Genomic DNA, 24,884 nt, shown 5'->3' with positions numbered 1-24,884 from the left:
TCAAAATTAGGTAAACAGAAGTGAGCTACAAATCAGCTACCACCTATTGAGTGAATGGCAGGGACCTTAGAAGTATGGTAGTACAGAGAAACCTTGGAATTCAAGCTCATAGCTCCTAGAAAGTCGTGACCTAGGTGGATAAGGTAGTGAAAAAGGCTTTGGTATGCATCAGGCATTGAGCATAAGAGTTGGGACATCATGTTGCTGTTGTACAAAACATTGGTTAGACCACACTTAGAGGATTTTATACAGTTCTGGTCACCATACTGTAGGAAGGATGTTGTAGCAACAGAGAGAATGCAAAAGAGATTCACAGGGAAGTTGCCTGGAATGCACTGCTGTAGTTATAATGATAAATTAGATAGGCTGGGTTTATTCTCACTGGAATGTAGGAGGCTGAGAGGTGACCTTATAGAGGTTTACAAAATTGAGGGTCATAGATAGAATAGATAATCAGTATCTTTTTCCTAGGGCAGGGGAGTCTAAAACTAGAGGGCACAGGTTTAACGGTGAGAAGGGAGAAATTTAAAGGAGATCTGCGGGGTAAGTTTTTCCTCACAGGGGGTGGTGAATATTTAGTATGGTCTGCCAGAGAAGGTAGTACAGGCACTTAGACAGGTATTTGGATAGGAAAGAAGAGAGATATGGGCCTGATGTGGACATATGAGATTAGCATCACAGTTGGCATGGATGAATGGGGTGTAAGAGCCCTTCTCTGTGCTGTATATTTCTTACGATTCTATGACTTGGCAGAACAGACTCAAAGTGCTGAATGGCTAATTCTTGCGTCTATGTTGCAATGTCATACACAAGTTTTATGATGTAAATTTCTAATTACATGCAAGAAAATAGGAACAAGGTTAATGGTTAATTAGATACAAGTTGATTTTTAAATACAAAGTGCAAGTGATTCAGAATTGATTTTAACTATTACATTGCATTTTCCTAGCAATGAATCAAAAACTGCACAGTGAGAAATATAAGAAAATAAAACTCCAGATCATTCAGAAGCTGTAGATTTTATTGGAGCTTTTTTTTAATTAAATTTGTGAATACAGTGGTTAGCAGGTATATTGTGAAACTGATGTACAAATTCATTTGGGCCATATGGAGGAATTCTAAACGATAGCACTTGATGATTCTCCATGTTAAGTTTATGTCTACAGGTATGTAATGCAAAAAAAGTGTTGTTAATTATGCAGATAGCTTAAAGTGAAATCTATTTCCTTGTAGTTTAGCCACTCATAGTAAGTAGAAACATTAGATTTTGGGTCATTTAAGCACTTGATAATTACAAGATTTTGTTTTGAAAAATTTCTACTGCTAGTCCATCCCTAATGTCAGGATATCAGGAACACTCCCAGAAAAGTATGGTTTACTTTACTTGCGCTACATTGGACACAAAGTGTTAACATTGCTATTTTTATATATGATTTTTTTTTTACAGATCCTGGTCTGGCATACTCGGACTGAGAAACCAGTTCTAATTAATGAAGGAAAGAATGGATTCACTGATCCAAGAGTGGAGGTGTGACCTCTAATCAGACAGAAAATGTTTTTCCGTAAGTCACAATTCATTGCAGCTGATTAAATAATTAATATTTATCTACTTTACTTTTGGTCTGGACTTAACTCCAGTGGTTAAGGGGATGGGATGGTGGAATCTGAATTTATGCAGACTTACATACTTACACTTATTACAATTGTTGAGCTTTAGCAACAAACAATGTTAGAACAACCTTGAATTTCAGACATTAAATGTAAAATTTAACACTAGTAGTTTTTGGATAAACATTCTGAACAACATTAACTATCCAAACAAGAACTCAAAGGGTACTGTTGTCCATTTTTGAGTTTTCTGAAATGAACTAAATGCAGTTAATACATGGCAGACTATCACATCTGAACTCTAGATTTCAGTTTATTGCAGGAAGAGGCAGGGATTTGATATCATTCCTTTTTACTTCTCAATCATTCTATAGCTTTGATAGCATACTTACCTCTGTATAATCTGTCTCTCCCTGCCATCTGAAGATCATTAGTGATTGCCATCCAGCATAGCTCTCCTCAGTCTCCCAATGTGACTTTGGGTTAACTAACATGTTTGCATTATCTTCTCTCTTTAGAGATGGCTGTGTACAGCAAGTAAACCAATTCTGGACCATGATTAAGGCCACAAATCTCACTTTCCAGTAAAAATTCTTGAGCGATAAATATTGGTTAACTCTTAGGCACATCAGGCATCCCAGAGGAGTCAAGGAAATGTTGGGGCGTGGGGTTGGTGTTTTTGGTATTGATATTGGTTTATTATTGTCACTTGTACCGAGGTACAGTGAAAAGCTTGTCTTACAAACCGATTGAACAGGTCAATTCATTACACAGTGCAGTTACATTGAGTTAGTACAAATTGCGTTGATGTAATACAGGTAAAAACAGTAACAGTACAGAATAAATTGTCACAGCTACAGAGAAAGTGCAGTGCAATAAGGTGCAAGGTCACAACAAGTGACGTGAGGTCATAGTCCATCTCATTATATAAGGGAACTGTTCAATAGTCTTATCACAGTGTGGTAGAAGCTGTCCTTAATTCTGGTGGTACGTGCCCTCAGGCACCTGTATCTTCTACCCGATGGAAGAGGAGAGAAGAGAGAATGTCCCAGGTGGGTGGGGTCTTTGATTATGCTGGCTGCTACACCAAGACAACGAGAGGTAAAGACAGAGTCCAAGGAGGGGAGGCTGGTGTCCATGATGCGCTGGTCTGTGTTCACAACTCTCTGCAGCTTCTTGCAGTCCTGGGCAGAGCAGTTGCCGTACCAAGCCGTGATACATCCAGACAAGATGCTTTCTATGGTGCATTGGTAAAAGTTGGTGAGAGTCAAAGGGGACAAACCAAATTTCTTTAGCCTCCTGAGGAAGTAGAGGCGCTGGTGAGCTTTCTTGGCTGTGGCATCTACGTGATTTGACCAGGACAGGCTGTTGGTGATGTTCACTCCCAGGAACTTGAAGCTCTCAACCCCAGCACCATTGATGTAGACAGGTGCATGTACACCACCCCCTTTCCTGAAGTCAATGACCAGCTCTTTTGTTTTGTTGACATTGAGGGAAAGGTTGTTGTCATGACACCATTCCACTAAGCTCTCTATCTCCTTCCTGTACTCCGACTCATCACTGTTTGAGATGCAGCCTACAACGTGGTGTTGAGGTGCAGAGGGGTAAAGAGGGGCAAACAATCAGTCAGAATTCTATCTATTCAACAACACCTTCCAAGTGTCTATACCATCCAGACATTCAGCGAGGTATGCAGTGCATTTTACATAAGAATGTCACTGTGCTCAAATCCATTCAATCCTCAGAAACCTGGAGCTAACTCCAGTGCACAAACTTAGGCTGAAATCTAGTCGAGCCTCAAAATTTGCAGGCTGAACTGATTTTGAACAGTTTGTTCCATTCACCGGACAATGTGATCTCACAACGCAAACCTGGTGTTGCATCAGCAGTGAGTGCTAAAACACTCCCCTGAACAAGATGCTCCTTGAAGAGAAATAGAAATGATTTGAGTGATTTGTAGGAGGTCAAGGTGAGGATAGGTGGTCATACAGTTAAGGAACTTCCCATCACCAGATGTGGGTGATAGCAACATTAGCAAAAGTTATTTTACTCATTCATTGAGCATCTGTATCTCATGTTGAATGTAAAGTTTCAACTCATTTTTAAGAGTTTTTTTAAAAAGCTGATATTTATCTGCTCATGAATGAATGTCATCTATTTGCCATCAATACCTTTTTATAGTACAAAATACCAATAAATATCTGTACGTTATGATTCACTGCAATTACTCATTGTTATAAATTGAGTTCACTGCCATGGGAGTCTGTGAGAACTTTCATTCATTAATCATGTCAAAGCTGACTATTGTACCACTTCCTCTTGCGGTAGCCTCTCCCAAGAAGATAAGCTTTAATGCTGTTGCAACGTGTAAAATTCTAAAAGCAAATGCCAGCTTGTGTCATGAACTGAAATCCAGTAAATTAATTTTAAACATATTTAGGTGAAGGCAGCTCAGGGACAGCTAGATAATTAAACCCAATCAGTGTGAACTGCTTACTGGAGAATAAATGGATAGTCTGAGGTCAGAGATATCGGCAATGAAGAAAATGTTTTGCTTAGTTGTAGGTTATTTACAAACAAAGCTTCTATACGATTATATAAAGTGATACATGGGAGCCAAAAAACATGGAACAATATGAAATATAATGCCTTTAAGAAACAATTGGAGTTGATTAATGAATACTTTTCAGGCCCCAGTGCCTACTCCTAAGCTGCCTAATGACATTTCTGGAATCTGTACATTGGATGATGTAGGATCACACTAGGTTGCAATAGGCTTTGCAGCAGTACCACCAGTCAACATGAACTACACAATCTGTTAACTGATTATTCAGCAATTCCATCTGGCTCACTAGGTGATTTTTCTCTCACTCGCTTGAAACTAAATGGGAGGCCTGGTTGCCACACTCCCACTACTCACTGGGGTCCTGGTTCCCCCTTCACTGCCTGAAGCACTGATTTTTTTAAAAAATAGACTTGGTTTCAAACTACCTTGAAACTCTCTTAGAATTGTATAACCTTTCAGGTAAAGTTGGAGATGGGGCACAGCTCCAACCCCACGCAGATGCTGATAAGTGTGCCATTTCCATACATGCATCTGTAAATTACACCCAACAGAAACACTCCACCCTGGCAGCCCTCAGTGACATTTGAGGAAACTCCAAGCACAGCTACCTGTCATCGTGCATTTGCCTGTCCAACACTGCTGTCCCCAGTATCCCAAAAAAGGGCATCAGGGGCAACTTCTTCAAGCAAAAGGACGTGCCTATTTCGAATGAGCTACCAGAAATAGTGGTTGCACATTAGCAACATTTAAAAGCCATCTAGATAAGTACATGGATAGAAGTTTAGAAGGTTATAGGCCAAACGCAGGCAGATGGGACTAGCTCACTGGTCAACACAGTCGGCATGGACGAGTTGGGCCGAAGGGCCTGTTTCCATGCTGTGTGACTCTATGACCTTTCCTTCTGTAGGACTTGTGGCTGTTCCTCTTGGCAGACATTTGGCAGAATTTTCCTCTTGGCAGACTTGCCAAAAGCTTTATTAAGCACCATGCAATAAACCTGATGAGAGTTAATGGGTGTGACAGCACACTATAATTGAACCCAGAGTAAATATTTAATATTTAAAGAAATACATTAAAAGGGGTGGAATGTTTGCTCAGATTTGTACCTTTGCATCAGGAGGAACCTGCATAAGGTCTTGATGCAGCAAGCATTTGAATCCACGAATCTGGGCCCATAAGAATACCAATGCCCTGTAGCATGACATTATAGATTTGTTACGGTAGCAATGTAACAGTATCAGTACAACTCCATAGACCACGAATGAAGTAGCTATGTAAACCAGAGTTCTGGTTGAATAATCTAAAAAAAAGTTAAATTCCCACCCCAGCTATGAAATTTTAAATTCATAGTTCAAAAAATTAATTATCTGCAGAAGTGGGAATAATGTTGCTGGATTGAATACCCAAATGGTTCAATAATTTTCTTTGGGAAAGTAACCTACTTGATCAAAGAGTCAGAATCATATAGCACACAAACAGGCCCTTTGGCCCACAGTGTCCATGCCAGCCTTCAAGTACCTACCAACACTAATCTCATGTTCCAGTACTCTACCCAAAGCCTTGGGTTTTCAAGTGCTCATCTAAATACTTCTTAAATATTGTAGGATATACCACCACCTCTTAGGCAGTGCTTTCCAGATTTCAACCAGCCTTGGGGTGTTTCACCCTGGGTGAAACCTCAAAGCCAAGCATATTTCCATCTCAACCTGATGTCTATTCATGCACAGGGATCAGGAATAATTAGGAGTGGGGACCCTGGTAATGATTTTTCATTGACCTTAGTAATGGCAGACATACAATTAGAGGTGCTTCCAACTCAGGTATAGATGAGGCAAACTAAATCACTGCAGGCAGGTGAATTGCCTATCCATAAATCTTTCTAATTAATAAGACACAATAGCAAACACAAGAGTGTATCAACCATCTGTTCTAACTCAGTTGTGTAACAGACTATTGTACGCTTGCTTACACCTATAGAATTGAATAAATGCATCACAGCGGGCTCATAAAGGTTACACATTGTTCTGTGTATTTCAAATTAGGTTTACGGTGTTCAATTTTAAATGACTTGAGTTTGCACAATCTAATTCAAATCAGGCCCCATCCCATGACAAGAAAATTAATTTCTCATTTTAAGTTATTCAATATAATTAACAGATGAAATATTCCCAATTTCAAATATGAACAAGTACACAATCTACCAGCATGGAATTTGATTTTTGCAATGAGGTGGAATAAATAAATGGAAGTATGAACAAAATTAAACAGAGCACCTGAGTTCCAAGATTACACTGTGGTGTGTTGAAGATCATAGGAAATAGCGTGATATGAATATGGTTCAATGATCTGATATTCAAAACCAAACTTTTCTTGCACTATATATTAATAGAATTTCACTACTCATTATTATTTGACTTCTTAGAGCATTAATGTAATGTTACATGAGGACAATGGTTTCCAAACTGTGCCAGGTCACACTGTTTGCCATCTCAGGATGGATGTATTCCTGGAGGTTTCATCATTGGTGTTCCATCACCAATCTACCTACCTCTCCACACCTTACTACTTCTCATTTTTGTACTGTAAATATTAATCCTTATTTCTTATTATTTTCAGGTATCTCATAAAGGTCTTCTGCAGATTGGCTTATACCACGACAATGTTTCAAGCCATATGGGTCTTCTGTATATTTGATTTAAAGTGTCCTACTAAATCACTACTGTACAGATTTTAAATTATTAATAGCTTATAATTAATTATTTCCATCACTCTCCGACATCATCCATTTCTACAGAACTGAACTGGGAGAGTCTCGAACAAGGGGGCATAGTTACAAGAGGACGGTCATTTGAAACTGAGGTGCAAAGAAATCTCTTCTCTCGGAGGGTAGTGAATATCTGGAATTCTTTTCCCCAGAGGGTGGTGGAGGTCAGATATAATTAAGGTGGTGAATATTTGGAAGTTTGAGGAACTGAGGGACTAGGACAGAAGAGGAGTTAATGTCAGCATAGATCAGCCATGATAATATTGCATGGCAAGGCAGGCTTAAGGGGCTTGGTGGCCAATTCCTGCTCCTGTTTTCTTGTGTTCACTTGGATACTGGCCACAACCTTGACAAAAATGGAATGTTTCTTCCAAAGATTAATACATTAATGGAATGCTTTTTGAACCTTAAGCTACCAAGAGCAGGGACTGCAATTATTTCCCTGTTTATACTTGACCAAACATAAACCATAATCTATTAATGAGTGATCCATTAACATACAGACACCTAGCTGCTTTTTTCTTTAATCCTGTGTGCCTCTTTCAGCCCTTAAACACAACATGGCAAGAGAAAAGCAATCTTGCTGCACAATTATGCTAAAAGGGAGCCACCGGCAAAGCCAGCAGTTATTGCACATCCCTAATTCCCCTTGAGAAAGTGATGATCAGACATTTCCTTGAAACAATGTAGTGGTTGCAGCACAACTAAGTAGCTCACTTGGCCATTTCAAAGGACATTGAAGTTGGGGCAAATCTGGAGTCACGGGTAGGCAGACCAGGCAAGGACCTTAGATTTCCACCCCTAAAGATGCTAGTTTGCCAAACGAGTTTTTACATGCAGTAGTTGCGTTTTTTTTTCCAATTTCCACATTATTAATTGAATTTAAGTTTCACAGCTGCTACGGAGAGATTTGAACTTGTATCATTGGATTGTTAGTCCAGGCCTCCAGATTGCTAGTCTGGTAATTTAACTGCTGCGCTATGACCATACCCATTACAATGGCACAAGATCACTGCTGTATTTTTGATCAAGATTTGGTACATTTGCTATAATTTGAATGAAATAGTATTATTTTAATTTTAGTTTACAGGCTTAGGTGAGATTCTATATCAACTGCAAGTAAGTTTTATATAGTACAATAGGTATACAATGAAGGGCACTGAAATGTCAAAGAAAGACCTATTAAAACAATTTGGGTTCTTTTCTTCATTCAACAATTGAATCATTATAGACTTGTTCCATTCAATTTGTGACAATGTCATGCAGAAAGTAACAAAAGGTAAGTAGAACAATGAAATATAGAACCAAAACGGTTGATTACATGTTCAGCAAGTTATGCAGCATCCATACAGAACACTAACCTAACTATATCGGCGTGTTGTGCTTGCTTCTGCACGCCACAAAAGTAGTGATAGAGAGGTTGCAGAGAGGACCAACACAACTAATCCTTAATATAAAGCCATAAAAAAACTTCAGAAGATTTCAGGTTCTATGGTCTAGAAAGCAGAGTAGTAGAATACCTAGGTGAGGTGCACAAAACAAACAATGAGTTGATGAAAAAAACCTCAATATTTAAATAAACCCAGAAAAGCAACAGTGAACAATGCATATTTAAATTAACGTGGAAGTAATTTAAATCAGGAATTCTATGCTTAAAAAAAAAGTGAGAGAGGCTGGCTGATGGAGGCAAAACATTAAGGATATTCTAAATGGAGCCAAATACTATAATAGGATTCAAACAGTCATATTTCCCTTTGTCTTTGTTAAAGTTACAGCAGAGATTATTTGATGAGAGCAGCATTGCAAAGACATTAAACTAGTGGCTGTAATGAGAAGTTTCCATGCTATTCACCTTGGCTAAAGTTAGTTTTTTGCCCTTTTATCTGCTAATAAACAAAGCCACATACATCATTTAAAGATCCTCCTGATCAAAGAATAGTAGTCTTCCTCTGCACAATATAAATAAGTAGTTATCAGCATTCAAACAACAAAACAAGGAGATACCTGGAAATAATGAAGAACAGAAAAGTCAAAACACAATTTTAATCATGCTAGGATTTCATGAATAAGCAATGAAGTAAAACAACTGCCAGACACGTGGTAAGATGAAATAAGCACATTGAAAATGACTAATATTTTCACAAAATGAATGCATCATAATGGAGCAAAACTCCTCATTGAATCATTATGGTGCTGATCTAACACATGTAACTATTAACACATGTAACTTAACACACAGAGAAGCATGATACAATGGCCCAGAATTCACTAGTGTGGGCCTTTTTGTCCTATTTTGTTTTCACCCACATTCTGCTCAAAAAATATTGGCAATACAAATTGTTGGAAGTTCATAATTACAGGCTGATTTGATGAGATTTGCTTATGAAAAGAAAAAAGAAACATCAGGGATAATCAAATCAAATAAGGAAAGAAACATTGAAAGGAAAAGTAATCTATTTAAGAAGTCACAACAATTTACTACCTGTAGAAATGAGATATCATTTTCTGAGGCAGAGAGATGGATAGGCATTTCAGAAGCAAAGATCTCCCATTAATGTAAGTGCTTCCACTGTTAAATACCAGCCATCTAACTCTGACAGGCCATCAGTAAGTAATCACAATTACAAATGTGAGGAAAGTCATACTTATAATTCCCAGGTCATCTTTTTTGTAACAGGGTCCACCGTGGATAATTCAAGGCATTTTAAAAAGATTTTAGTGATAAAGTAATTTGAACTAAGCAACATAAATAACAAACAATTAAAAGTCTCTCAGAACCACCCTGACATGGTAAATCATCTGGTGGGACTGAATGAAACAAGGTTCGCCACAGTAATCAACAATCATAACTCCAAGGTCTAGCACAGGCACCAGAACCTAAACGTCTACTGCAGATACTTATAACTAACAAGCAGCATAAAGCTGAAATACCCTGAAACTATCTCCTGAAGCCTGACTGAACCTCTGAGCAGACTATGAAGTTGGTACCACAGAGGAATCAGCTTTCACTCATTTTTGTAGCAACACCCCTAAAATCAAACTTAAGTTCAAGTGATAGGATATACCCAATTGAGGACAGGCTTACTGTATATCTCTGTTCCTGTGTCCTCTTTTTGTCTATGATTTCTTAGTTACCCTTCCACTTCTGACATGTAAAACGCTTCTGACAGAATAGGATCCTTTTCACAATGTTTGTTCTCCTATTCCAATGCTTTCATTTAATTTTCCTCTACATTGTAAATTTTGCTGGTTGTTGTCCTGCAAGCGCAGTCCTGGATCCAGCACTTTGCTATAATGCTAATGCACAAGGGAAAAGTACACTTACAGTTGACTGTCCAAAATTCAACTTGTCATTCACATCTGTGCAGTACCAATAAAGAATAAAATTTTAAAAACTACAGTTACTGGAAATCGAAATTAAAACAGAAAATGCTGGAAAAACTTAGCATGTGAGGCAGCAGCTGTGGAAAGAAAAACAGTTAATGTTTCAGGTCCTGAACCCTTTATGAGAACTGGGTAAGAGAGAAGAAACAAGTCAGTTTATAGCAGAGAAAGTGGGGGGGGGGGGGTTGAACAAGGGGAATTTTTTTCATAGGGTGAAGCTGGATGACCTTGGGTACCATTTAAGGGCGATTAAGATCAGATGAAGTTTCATTCCAATGTGTTTCTAATATTGTATAATCTGGACTACTGGAATATGCCAAGCAAACCAGACCAAATAATGGAGAGAACAAAGGCATGGCAGGCAAAAGTGACCAGTTCTCATACAAAAAAAAGCGCAAGTTATCTAAAGTTGGAGAATTCAATATTGAATCCTGCAGGCTGCAATGTGCCCAGACAGATGAGCTGCTGTTCCTCGAGTTTGCATTAGGCCTCATTGTAACAGGACAGGAGGCCACATAAAGGGCACAGAGTGGGAGTGGGATGATGAATTAAAGTGGTAGGTTACTTCTGCAGACTGAACGCAGTTGTTCCGCAAAGCTGCGTTTGGTTTCTCTAATGTAGAGGCCACATTGTGAACGCCGAATGCAATATACAGGATTGAAAAAGGTAGAAGTGAATCGCTGCCTCACCCGGGTCCCTGGATGGTGGAAAGGGAAGAGGTGAAAGGAGGGGTGTTGCACCTCCTACGGTTGCAATGGGAAAGTGCCACATAATGCACAGTGGTAGGCGGGGATGGAAGGGGAAACCAGAGAGTCACAAAAGGACTGGTCACTTTGGAATGCTGAAAAGGAGGAGGGAATGTGCCTGGTGGTGGAATCTTTAAGGAGCTGGTGAATTCCCAGTCCGACTCTGGCCTTCCTGTCTGAGCCTCCTGTACCGTGACAATGAGGCCCAATGCAAACTCAAGGAACAACATCCCATCTTCCGTCTAGGCACGTTGAAAGTTGCAGGACTCAGTATCGAACTCTCCAGCTTTAGGTAACTTCCTTTTTCTTTCTGTTTCTACGAGAATTGGCTATTTCTACCCACCATCCTTTTATTTTCCTTATTATTTTCCCCATACAGCCTGACCTGATGGACATGCCCCCATAATCCAGATTATGCGACATTAGCAACACAATAGACAAAACGGGTTTATCAGATGTTAACTGCCATGTTACATCATTCAGTTTCACTCTATCAGAGAAATTCCCTTTATTCCACTGACCTGCCTTCCCCTACCTTCTCTGCTACCTTAGACCAACTTGTATCTTTCTTTCTGACTTCTGACGAAGGGTTCTGGAAACATTAACGCTTTCTCTTTCCACAGATGCTGCCTGACCTGCTGAGTATTTCCTGAATTTTTGATTTTTATTCCAATAAAGAATAAAATGGGCTGAAGTCTCTTTTAAATTTTTGAGTCCTGGCATATTGAAATTCAGATTCCATTACAAACTCCACTGACAAGGTCGAGCCTCTGACCATGGAAGCACCTGCAGTAAAACTCTACCCTACACAACTGAAGGTGGAGCTGCCAATTTCTAATTTGCCACTTTAAGAATATGAGCAAGGAACCTCCAATATAAAACAACCGTGCCCATCAGCTGGAGTTCTGTGGCTTTTTCTGTTTGGTTTCAGTTTCTGTTTTAAACTCTTGTCAACCCAGAAATCAGTGCCTTGCATATCATGGCTCTGCCACATTGCCATTAAATTTGTAAAATAAAAGTAATGGAACTGCACCTGACTTCGAAATTTGGGTTGCGCTGACCTGCCAGGAATGAAATCCTGTACTGAAATTGAAGTCTGAACACCATCCACCACCAACTCATCTGGCAAATGGGGATAGTGGAAGGCAGCAGTTTTGACTTATGGCAAACATTCTCCCAATCAAAAGAACTTTTGCCCTAAGTGGCAAAAAAATTATGCTTTGAAACTCAATGCTACATCCCTATGGGGGAAGATTCGGCTTTTTGTCTTCCAAAAAAAGGCACAAGAAACATACAGTATCTTCTGAAATAATTTCCTTCCAGTTTTGCTTCATCACCATCTCACCCGCTTCTTATTCCGCTTCACGCATCTCCCTCCATCATTCTTCCTCTCTCCTTCTACACTTGAACATTTTCCCCCCATTCACTATTGCTATCACTTCGCTCACCCCTTTTAGTCAACTGCTTGTTATATTTCATTTCCTCTCTTCTATCCCCTCTACTCCTCTTTTCCCACCTCAACATCTCGCGTCTTCTTCCAACTAACCTTGACCAATTTGCTCCAATTATTTCCAAGGCATCTATTTGACTGGAATACTCTAGTTTATTGCCCATATGTAAAGTTACAGGAGCACTAGTGTAAACAAATTAAAGGGGACTGCATGGAAGATAAAGAAATAAATTGTTTAGGACAGAAAATATAAAAGTTGGGCCTTTTTTTGCAACTTTACAAAACTCTGGTTAGGCTGTACTTGGGAGTATTTTGTACAGTTCTGGTATCTACACAAGAGGAAGGATGTGGTTACACTGGAGAGAATGCAGAGGAGATTCACCATGATGTTGCCTGGATTGGAGGACTTTAGTTATGAGGAGAGATCGGATAGGCTGAGTTTGTTTTTCCTGAAGCGAAGGCAGCTGAGAGGTGACCAGATAGGTGGTTATAAAATTGTAAGAGGCATTGACAGGGTAGGGCCAGAATCTTTTTCCCATGGTAGGGGTCTCAAAAACAAAAAGGCATAGGTTTAAGGTGAGAGGAAAGAGTTTAAAGGGGATACGAGAGGAAAATTTATTCTTAAACACGGAGTGGTTGATATCTGGAACTCACTACCAGATGAGGTAATGGAGACAGCTACAATCACTATATTTAACAAATGTTTAGACAGGCACTTAAACAGGCAAGTCACAGAAGGATGCGGACCAAGTTAAGGCAAATGGGATTAATATAGATGGGTAAATAGGTCAGCATGGACATGGTGGACCAAAGGGCCTGTTTCTGTGCTGTACAATGTTATGGTTATACTAATTATTAGTCACAGTTTCAATTTTAGCACAAGTCAATCCTAATGCCCAAGGTGCCAAACCATAATATGCACAGCTGCTTGGTGCTAACATAGTTGATTGTCCATCCTATTAGGCAGAAGTTATGATAAAACCAGTCCACATCACCAATTTAGAGTCATAGAATTATACAGCAAAGAAACAAGCCCTTCAGCCCAACTTGTTCATGCCAACCAAGTTGCCTACCCCAGCTAGTCCCAATTGCTTGCGTTATTCCTCTAAACCCATAGCCCTCTAAACCTTTTCTATTATGTACCTGCCCAATTGTCTTTTAAATGTAATTGTACCCACCTCTACCACTTACACTGGGAGCTCGTTCCATATACCCACCACCCTCTGTGTGGAAATATTTGCCCCTCAGGCCCCCTTTAAATCTTTCACCTTAAATCTATGCCTTCTGGTTTTAGACTCCCTACCCTGGGGAAAAAGACTGTGACCATTCACCTTATCTATGTCCCTCATGACTCTATATGGTTACCCCTCAGCCTCCTACAAGCACAGGAAAAAAATCCCCACCCTTTTCAGCCTCTCATTATAACTCAAGTCCTCCAGTCCCAGTTACAGCCTTGTGCATCTTTCCTGCACCCTTTCCAGCTTAATGTCATCCTTCCTGTAGCTAGGTGACCAGAACTACACACAATACTCCAAGTGTGGTCTCACCAACATGTTGTGCAGTTGTAACATGACATCCCAACTCTTGTACTCAATGCCCTACCAATAAAAGCAAACGTGCCAAACACCTTTTTCACCACCCTCCTATCTGTGTTACCACTTTCAGGGAACTATGTACTTGTACCCTAGGATTCCCTGTGCTACAAAATTCTCCAGGGCTCTGCCATTTACTGTGCAGGTTCTGCCCTGGTTTAACTTAAGAACATGCAACATTTCTTATTTATCTGCCAATCTTTGGCCCACTTTCCCAGTTGATCTTCACTGTCCACTATACTACCAATATTGGTGTTACTATGCCAATTACATTCTCATCCAAATTGTTAATGTAGTTAATGAACAGTGAACCCAGCACTGATCCATGCAAATTTATGATACCAAATTCTAATATGGTAGAAGAAAAAGTTTGTTGGATCTTATGGGTTTTTATGGGATTTGTTGGGTGCTGTGCAACAAACTGGAGGTGATTAGGGAACTAAAGGTAAAGGAACCATTAGGAACTAGTGATCACAATATGATTGAGTTCAGTTTCAAATCTGAGGAGAAGCTGATAACTGGTGTATCGATATTTCAGTGGAACAAAGGAAGTTACAGTAGCGTGAGAGAGGAGCTGGCCCAAATTGATTGGAAGAGTAAGCTAGCTGGAGGGCCGGCGGAGCAGAAATGGATGGAATTTCTACAAGTAGTAAGGAAAATGCAGGATAGATATATTCCAAGAAAAAAGGTTTTGAATGGAGAAAAGGCACAAGTGTGGATAACGAGAGAGGTGAAGGCTAAAATAAAAGCAAAAGGGAGGGCATACAAGGAAGCAAAAATTAGTGGGAAAATAGAAGACTGGGAAACTTTTAAAAACCTGCAGAAAGAAACTAAGAAGGTCATTAGGAAAGAAAAGATGAATTACGAAAGGAAGTTGGCAGATAACATTCAAAAGGATACTAAGAGTTTTTTTAAATATATAAGGAGTAAAAGAGAGACACAGGTTGACAAAGGACCAATCAATAACAGTGCGGGAGAGATTATAATGGATGATAAAGAGATGGCAGAGGAACTAAATGAGTATTTTGCATCGTCTTCACTGTGGAGGACATCAGCAATATACCAGTTAGTCAGGGGTCTCAAGGAATGGAACTGAGTTCAGTTAAGATTACTAGAGAGAAGGTGCTAGGAAAACTAAATGGCTAAAGACTGATAAGTCTCCTGGACCAGATGAGGTTCATCCCCGGGTTCTGAAGGAGGTGGCTTTAGAGATAGCGGAGGCATTGGTGATAATTTTCCAGGAATCAACAGACTTCCGGCATGGTTCCAGAGGACTGGAGGGTCGCAAATGTAGTTCCGCTGTATAAGAAAGATGGAGGCAGCATAAAGGAATTACAGACTATTAATCTGATGTTGGTGGTGGGAAAGTTATTAGAATCGATCCTCAAGGATGAGGTTATGGAATACCTAGAGGTGCAAGGCAAGATAGGTCCAAGCCAACATGGTTTCATGAAGGGAAGATCCTGCCTGACCAACCTATTGGAGTTTTTTTGAAGAAATCACAGGTAGGGTGGATAAGGGAGAGGCAGTAGATGTTGTGTATTTAGGCTTTCAAAGGCCTTCGACAAGGTGCCGCACAAGAGACTGATTAATGAGAGGTCATGGAATTACAGGTAGGATAACAGAATGGGTGGAGCATTGGCTGGTTGGCAGGAAGCAAAGGGTGGGAATAAAGGATCTTGTTCTGGTTGGCTACCAGTTACTAGTGGTGTTCCGCAGGGGTCGGTGTTGGGGACGTTTCTTTTTACCCTGTACATTAACAATTTGGATGATGGAGTAAACGGTTTTGTGGCTAAGTTTGCAGATGACACCAAGATAGGTGGAGGAATAGAGAGTATTGAGGAGACAGGAAGGTTGCAGAGATAGTTTAGGAGAATGGCAAGGAAATGGCAGGTGAGAGTCAATGTCGAGAAATGTGCAGTTGTACACTTGGAAACAGAAATAAATGGGCAGATTATTATCTAGAAAGGAGAAAATTTAAAGTACAGAAGTACAAAGGGACTTGGGGTACTCGTGCAGGATACCTTAAAGGTAACCATCAGGTTGGATCGATTGGTAAAGAAAGTGAATGCTATGTTGCATTCATTTCGAGGGGTTATAGTGTATAAAAGTAAGGAAGTGTTGATGAGGCTCTACGGGGCACTAGTGAGGCCTCATTTGGAATACTGTGTACAGTTTGGGCCCCATATCTTAGGAAGGATGTGCTGATGTTGGAGAGGGTTCAGAGGAGATTTACGAGGATGATTCCTGGAATGAAAGGGCTTACATATGATGAGCGTTTGTCGGCTCTTGGACTGTACTCACTGGAGTACAGAAGAATGAGAGGGGACCTCACAGAAACATTTAAAATGTCGAAAAGACTGGACAGAGTAGATGTGGCCAAGCTGTTCCCTTGGTGGGTGAGTCCAGGACCAGAGGGCACAATCTTAGAATTAGAGGGTACAGGTTTAAAACAGAGATGAGGAGAAAATTTCCTTAGCCAGAGGGTAGTGAATTTATGGAATTCCTTGCCATGTACAGCAGTGGAGGCCAGATCATTTGGAGGTGTTTAAGGAGGAGATAGATAGATATCTAGTCAGTCAAGGTATCAAGGATATGGGGATAAGGCCGGAAATTGGGGATAGAGTGGCTTTTTTTCTCATTGCCCCCTCCCTCCCCATTTCTCATTCTTTTTCTTTCCCTTTCTTTGGAGCAGACTCGATGGGCCGAATGCCTACTTCTGCTCCCTTGTCTTGTGATCTTGTGATCTTATTGTGTTCCTATTTTCTCAAGGATATTCTCCAACAGCATGCAAGAAAACATTTCATTGCTAGGACTCTAAATATTTGCATAACCAAAGGAACAGTGGATTTCATCTGCTCCCATTTCTCAAGGTTATTTGCCACAAATAGCCAAAAACATTTCATAATTCACATGCTATATATGGAATGCAAGAATGTTGACTCTCTGAAAGTACATTGGAATACTAGATATGCACAATAAGGCATCAACAACTGGAGAAACGAACACTATGTTAATCATTTGAAATGGGACCCTTTAATTCACGAGTCCTCAGATCCTACCACTCCAAAATATCACTGAACATTAACGTTCCAATGAAGCCACAAAGTGTTGCCAATATTTTGTTTGCAGATCCATTCTTCTCTTCATTTTGCCACTGGTCATATGTTTTACTTCCAGAAGTTGTAGCTTTCTTGATTAAAATTGAAATCTAAAATACATTAGAATAAAGATGGTTCAATCCTCTGAAAGGATCTTAAGCATTTTGTTTGCTAGAGGATTGAGAATATGTCTAAAAGTCTGAAAATAATTTAATCATTTGTTCCAGCCCTTCAACTGAATAGGATTTTGTTATGGAGACTAGCACAAAAGGTACATACTGAAAACAGATCGGAGTTATTGCCAGTGCTGAACTAATTGGTTACGGCAGGATCAACATTTTCAATAAACTTATATCCATTACAGCGTTTCAACAGTGCAAAACAAAATGGCAACCTACCATTATGCTCCATTAGAATTGTTAAAACAGAGCTCGATGCATTAAAGCATTTGTGTTACTGGCTGCGAGTAAAATGTTAAAAATAAAGAGACACTCAAAATGAATTTCTGGCAAGTATTTCAATTATTAGCAATTTAGTATAAATGGGCTTGTGCAAATCGATATAGGTTCATTTAATAGCCTTAACCTTATTGTCTGACAACTCTCCTGGGACATATAATTGGGATCTATTATTAAAGAAGCAATTAAGAAGATCCCATGAAAGTGAGGGCAATATATCCATCAATCATTAGTGCATTAAAAGGAAAATAATACATAATTAGAATAACTGGATGATCTTTTTATTTTGGTTCAAAAAGTGTGTGTTAGCTTGTGACCTGGGACTGAATTGCAAACTCTTAACATTCAACATGGCTACAAAATGGGTTATTCATTTGCTAGATAATACACAACAGATAAAATGGTCTAATACATTAATTCTACTCGGATGACAAAGTAAAAGGTTTCTCTGAGCATGTGTCCTGGGTTTCCTGTAGCGCATTCAAACATACAAATTTAGAGCAGGAGCAGCTCACTCAGCCTCTGGAGCCTGTTCCACCATTCAATAAGATGTTAGATGATCTGGTTGTAACTTCAACTCAATAGTACCAACTACCCTCAGTAACCTTGGACATCAAGAGTCTATTTACCTCTGCCTTAAAATGATTCAAAGACTTTGCTTCCACCACCCTCTGAGGAAGAGAAAGGCCCTTGGGTGGGGGTGGGGGGGGAGGGGGAATGCTTCATTGCATTGTTAAATAGGGTACACAGTGACCCCTTAGTATCAAATTTTCCTACAAGAGGATATATGCTCTCCATATATACCCTGTTAAAACCTCTCAGAATCTTCTTTGATTCAATCAGGGCACCTATCACTTTTATAAACTCTAGCGGATGCAAGCCCAACTCTTCTCATAAAATAATGTGCTTATTGATTGCTTGAATAAAAAACATTCAAATCAAAATTAATATAGATGACAGCTAGAGAAATAAGAGATTGAGGACAAGAATGTCATGCAGAAAGATTCATAATAACAAATACAAATGGCGATGGCACATAACATCAGGTAATACAAAACTCTGTCTAAAAATGACTATAAATATGAGATATTAGAGTTGTAAAGTCATGGAATTATGGAGAGAGAAAGCACAGAAATAAGCCATTTGGCCACTGCCTGACCATCAAATACCCATTTTATACTAATCCTATCCTAATCCATTTTATCTCCAAACATGCCCATCAAAACATCTTCCTCTTGAATAAACAGTGCCTGAACTTCCCTCACTCTTAGGTTGGAATTCAAAGATTTACTACCTTGAACATTAAGATTCTCTTTTCATCTCAGACCTGAATAACTGACACTTTAAGACTACGACTCCTGGTTCTAGATATCCCAGCATGGGGAAACTTCATTCTTGCACTAACCCCATCAAACCCCATATGAATGTTCTATGCTTCAATGAAATTGCCTCTCATTCTTCTAAATTTAGGAGGTCACAGGCATAGTCTGCTTGATCTCCCTCTCATTCAATTATTTCCCAATCCCAGGAATCAACTAGGTGACCCTTTGCACTGAAAAGTATATCTTTCCTAGGTAGAGAGACCAACCCTGTACATAATATTGCTTGTTCTATCTTACCAGGGCCCTATGTAATTGCAGTGAGATGCTCAAATCCTCTTACAAAAAAAGCCACCTTAACCACTCAACCTTTTTGGTCTGCCCAAGACACATTGGCTTTCTGTGCAACAAGATATCCACAAGCAGATGTTGGGAAGCTGGTTCAGAGGAGCCAGGACATTTGGCAAGAATTGACCTGCCTGTAGATTCTGTGGGAAAAGGGGATAATGGATCCTGTCAAATGGTTTCTCATGCAAACTGTCAAAAGTCATTTGGTAGAAAGCCTCATCGCCAGAATTGTGACACCCAGTTTTGGCTTGCAGCTAGTGACTGTTCTCCCAATCAGATCCTTCTTGTGGAGTTGGGACATCATTCCCTGTGCACGCTACCCTCGAAATGGCTGCACTGTCAAGGAGATGATTGTCTACCTCCCTATGGTCTGTGTGCTTGCCAAGTTCTGGAAAAGTATGCAGCCCCTTAACTGCTTTACGAATGCATTGTTTAAGGAGGAAACAGCAGTGGCATTTGCACATTGTAAAATAATGTTTGGAATTGATGGTAAGATTAATTCTAGAGAAAGGCATGTACCAACTGTATTTATTATACACTTTTACGAAAGGACATATGGCATGACTCGATGTCACTTCTACACACAATACTAGAGGATGATGCTGGGCATAAATGCGGAGGCAGGTGTACACTAGGAAGGCAACTACAGCTTCGGCGAGCCTTGGAAGTAGCTCTCCAGCAAGCAGCTGAGTTTCTCCAGCTCTCCCTCAATCATCCCAATCCACATCCCATCACATCTCAAACTCAGTTTTATCCACCTAATCACAAACTGGTTCCATCTCAATGCAGCCTCTTAAGATGCTTAGAAACGCTGACAAATCTTAGATTTCTATTTGTATCATTAACATACAGTAATTTGCTTACTTTCATCCTAATCAGGACCAGGCCTTTAATTTTCAACACAGTTGCTGACAGATTCTTACATTGGTGAAAAAGTTAGGCGAAATAGTAGTCCAAATAACAATGTAGTCTACCTCACCGAACTGAGCACATTTAGATCTAATCAGGTAATAATTCATTTGTAATTGTTTGCTACAATTATTCAGCTACACAATGAAATTTTGCTTACGAGGAAACCAAGAACATTAAACTGAGAGAAACACAGAAATAAACAAATTTGGAGGAAGGGACTTGGAATCTATCCCACTATTTATTCCATATCTGCATTCCATACTAAAACAAGGGTCTGAAGTTTTTACAAAACATATTTATGATTTACAACATACAGGAGAGTGTGGCAGTCCGCACACGCAGGACCCGAACCGCCATTGGGAGCCGCGGGCAGACACGCAGTAGCGCGTTTGGAACTACCCGCTTGGGTGGACCCTCCGGGGAAGGTCGGACGTCCCTTCCGCCCCGGGGGTCACAGGTGCCCCATGGGATGGTAGATGGAAGCGTGCGATTTTGAATCAGTAAAGGGTTTTGTTTTTGAGTTCAGCACTCTCCGCCTCCGTGTGTTCCTTTAGTAGCGTGTTGTGTGCGGCTAAATTGGTGACCCCGACATTCCAGATGGCATTTGGAGCAGCGACTCAGCGACCAGCCATTAGTTTGAGCAACTCACACAGCGCGGTCTCTCTGAAGCTCCCGACTTTCTGGGCCACTCAGCCCCATGTTTGGTTCAAGCAGGCTGAGGCCCAGTTCAATATCAGAGCCATTACAGCCGACGCCACGCAGTACTACTATGTGGTCAGCACGCTCGACCAGGACACGGCAGGCCGGATCATCGATTTCCTACACCAGCCACCAATGAAGGATAGGTACACTAAGCTTAAGGTGCTCCTGATCCCTATCTTCAGACTCTCCTGCCGCGGACGGGCCGTGCAGCTCCTACACATGGATGGTCTGGGCGACGGTACGGCATCCACGCTCATGAATGATATGCTGGCACTCATGGACAGCCATAAGCCGTGCCTTTTATTTGAACAGTTGTTCCTTGAACAAATGCCAGAGGACATTCGCTCTTCCTCGCGAGTGAGGATTTCAGCGACCCACACAGGGTCGCGGCTAAAGCAGACGTCCTTTGCAAGTAAGCAATGTGGAGCAGCCTCCATTGGCCTAGCCACGAGCGCGTGCCCCAAAGCCAGGCCCCGCAACCAAAGCAGTCAAGACCCACAAGGGAAAAAGACGAAAGTTCAGAACAATGGTGTTTCTATCACCAAAGATGAGGTCCAGGTGCGCGCCGCTGCTGTCCACCATGTGCTTTTCCGGGAAACCGCCAGAGCCAGCCGTCGCTAATAGTTATGACGGCTGGCCACCGAGACAGCCTCCTGTACCTCTGGGACCGAGACTCCGGGCGGCACTTCCTGGTAGACACCGGGGCCGAAGTCAGCGTACTTCCCTCCTTGAACATGGACACTCGTAACGCGGTCCCAGGCCCCGAACTCACCGCTGCAAATGGCACCAGTATTCGGACGTACAGCCCGTGAACTATCTCACTGCGTTTCGGGTCCAGCTGTTTCACTTGGACTTTCACGTTGGCAGCGGTGTCACAGCCACTACTAGGGGCAGATTTCCTACGAGCCAACTGCCTCCTGGTTGACCTAAAAGGCCAGCGTTTGGTCCATGCCAAGACGTTCCAGCTCGGAGAAGCCAAGCTACCGGCCCTCCACCTGGATTCCGTGATCCTCTCGGGTAACAAATTCGCCAGGGTGTTGGCAGAATTCCCCTCCATAGTCACCCCGTAGTTCTCCACAGCTGACCCCAAGCACGGCATGCAGCACCACATTCCCACGCAAGGACCACTGCTGCATGCCCTAGCTCACAGGCTCCCACCCAACAAGCTCCACCTCGCCAAGGAGTTCCGTAAGATGGAAGAGATGGGAATCGTACACCACTCAGACAGCCCATGGGCATCCCCGCTGCACATGGTGCCCAAGTCCGCAGGAGGATGGAGGCCCTGCGGAGACTACAGAAGGCTCAATGGCGCCACAACCGCCGACAGATACCCAGTACCCACATCCAGGACTTCACGGTGAACCTACACGGAGCGACCATCTTCTCGAAAATCGACCTGGTCAGGGGATACCATCAGATCCCAGTGCACCCCGACGACGTGCCCAAGACAGCCCTCATCATCCCGTTGGCTTGTTCAAATTCCTGAGGATGCCTTTTGGTCTCAAGAATGCAGCCCAAACTTTCCAAAGGCTCATGGACTCGGCGGGATGCGGCCTGGATTTACTTGGATGATATCCTGGTGGCCAGCAGTTCGCACCAAGAGCACGTGGCATATTTGCGCCAGCTCTGCCAACGCCTGAGTGACCACGGACTGGCAATCAATCCAGCAAAGTGCCAGTTCGGGCTGACGGAGATCGACTTCTTGGGCCACAGAGTCAACCAACATGGCGTAGTTCCCCTACTGGACAAGGTCCAGGCCATCCACCAGTTCCCCAAGCCCAGCACGGTTAAGGGCCTGCAGGAGTTCGTAGGGATGGTCAACTTTTATCATCGGTTCGTGCCGGCGGTGGCACGCATCATGAGACCCTCGTTCAGCCTGATGGAGGCAAGGCCAAAGAGGTGGCATGGGACACGGAGTCCACGGAGGCATTCGAGCAGGCCAAGGAGGCAAAGGCGACCCTCCTAGTGCACCCGAGAGTCGATGTACCCACGGCACTCACAGTCGACGCTTCCAACACAGCAGTCGGCGGAGTCCTGAAGCAGCTCAAGGGCCAGTGGCAACCACTCACTTTCTTCAGCCGGCACCTACGGCCACCAGAGGTGAAGTACAGCGCTTTTGACAGAGAGTTGCTAGTGCTCTACCTGGCTGTCCAGCATTTCCAGTACTTCCTCAAGGGAAGGGAGGTCACCGTGTATACGGACCACAAGCCCCTCACCTTCGCACTGGCCAAGGTATCGGACCCATGGTCGGCTTGGCAGCAGAGGCACCTGTCCTTCATTTCAGAATTCACCACGGACGTCCGCCACATCACAGGGAAGAACAATGTCGTCGCCGACACACTGTCTCGCCCCTGCCTTCACTCAGCGGGCATGTCGTCCTCAGGAATAGACTACGCAGCACTGGCGGAAGCACAACAGTCGGACACCGAGATCCCGGCTTACCACAGTGCCGTTTCGGGGCTCCAGTTGGAGGACGTCCCCATCAGCCCGGCAGTGGATCGACTCCTGTGCGACGTGTCTACCAGCAAACCCCGACCCGTGGTACCAGCAGCATGGAGGTGCCGGGTGTTCGACACGCTACACGACCTGGCCCACCCGTCCATCCGGACGTCCATCAAGCTGGTAGCAGACAGATTCGTCTGGCACAGTTTGCGCAAACAGGTCGGACACTGGGCTAGGACCTGCGTACACTGCCAGACCGCCAAAATCCAGCGGCACGTGAAGGCTCCCCTCCAGCAGTTCCAGCCGAGGCACAGGAGGTTCCAACACATCCACGTGGGACATCGTCCAGCCCTCTGCCAGTCTCCCGGGGCGCCAGGTATATCTTTACCATGGTAGACAGGTTCACCAGATAGCCGGAAGCCGTACCGCTCGCAGACATGTCCACTGAGTCCTGTGCCAGGACGCTCATTGCAAACTGGATCGCCAGGTTCGGCCCCCTCCCAATGGACATCACCTCTGACAGAGGGGCGCAGTTCATGTCTGGTTTGTGGACAGCACTAGAGCAGTTCCTGGGCACCCAGCTGCATCACACCACAGCGTACCATCCCCAGTCCAATGGTTTGTAGAGCGATTCCACCGGCATCTCAAGTCAGCCTTGATGGCGCGCCTCAGGGGCCCCAACTGGACAGATGAGCTTCCCTGGGTCCTACTGGACATCCGCACAGCCCCCAAGGAGGACCTGGGCACCTCCTTGGCGGCATTGGTCTACGGCACCCCCGACGGTCCCGAGCGAGTTCGTACCAGAGGCCGAGGTTCAGAAAAAACTCCAGCAGCGGTGCTAATGAGGTTGTGGGACAAGATAGGGACCCTGGCATCGGTCCAGACCTCCAGGCATGGTCCCATGCCATCCTTCACCACTAAGACCTCCATATGTTTTTATTCGCAGGGGCAAGCACAGGTCACCTCTACAGCAGCCGTACGAGGGACCTTCAAGGTGACCCGGCACAACGAATCCACGTGCGTCGTGGAGGTGGGTGGCCAGGAAGAGACTTTTACAGTGGACCGCCTCAAATCAGTGCAGTTGGACATTGAGCAACCAGTGAGGGTACCCACACTGCACTGGCGAAGCCGGCCACCCAGGCAAGCCACCCAGACTGGGGCTCCACTCCCCCAATGGACGTTTCTGGGGGGGGGTTTGGCAGCCGCACACGCGTGACTCAACCGCCAATCGGGAGCCTCGGGCACACGCGGTAGCGCGTTTGGAACTACCCACTCGGGGCGGACCCTCCAGGGACAGTCAGACGTCCCTTCTGCCCCGGGGGTCGCAGGGGCCCCATGGGATGGTAGATGGAAGCGTGTGATTTTGAATCAGTAAAGGGTTTTTTTTTTTGAGTTCAGCACTCTCTGCCTCCGTGTGTTCCTTCAGTAGCGCATTGCGTGCGGCTACAAGAGCACCTTTATCAAACATCAATCTACAGCATGGAGATCCAAT

General features: G+C 42.9%; 1 protein-coding gene across 4 annotated transcripts in view; it reads left to right on the top strand.

Annotated features, from left to right (window-relative positions):
- The window catches only part of LOC127569910 (galactosylgalactosylxylosylprotein 3-beta-glucuronosyltransferase 1-like), an 85,776-nt gene extending 75,062 nt beyond the window's left edge, over window positions 1-10,714 (top strand). For all 4 annotated transcript variants that reach the window (XM_052014959.1, XM_052014961.1, XM_052014962.1 and 1 more), the window contains 2 exons: window positions 1,448-1,562; window positions 6,791-10,714. In XM_052014959.1, the coding sequence (XP_051870919.1) occupies window positions 1,448-1,534 (87 nt within the window). In that variant the 3' untranslated portion in view covers window positions 1,535-1,562; window positions 6,791-10,714. The remainder of the gene's footprint in view (window positions 1-1,447; window positions 1,563-6,790) is intronic.
- Window positions 10,715-24,884: the final 14,170 nt, after the last annotated feature.

This window comes from Pristis pectinata, chromosome 4, assembly GCF_009764475.1.
Source record: "Pristis pectinata isolate sPriPec2 chromosome 4, sPriPec2.1.pri, whole genome shotgun sequence".
NCBI classification, from domain to species: domain Eukaryota; kingdom Metazoa; phylum Chordata; class Chondrichthyes; order Rhinopristiformes; family Pristidae; genus Pristis; species Pristis pectinata.
The sequence above is the reverse complement of the archived record's forward strand: the minus strand, read 5'-3'. Positions and strand labels throughout refer to the sequence as shown.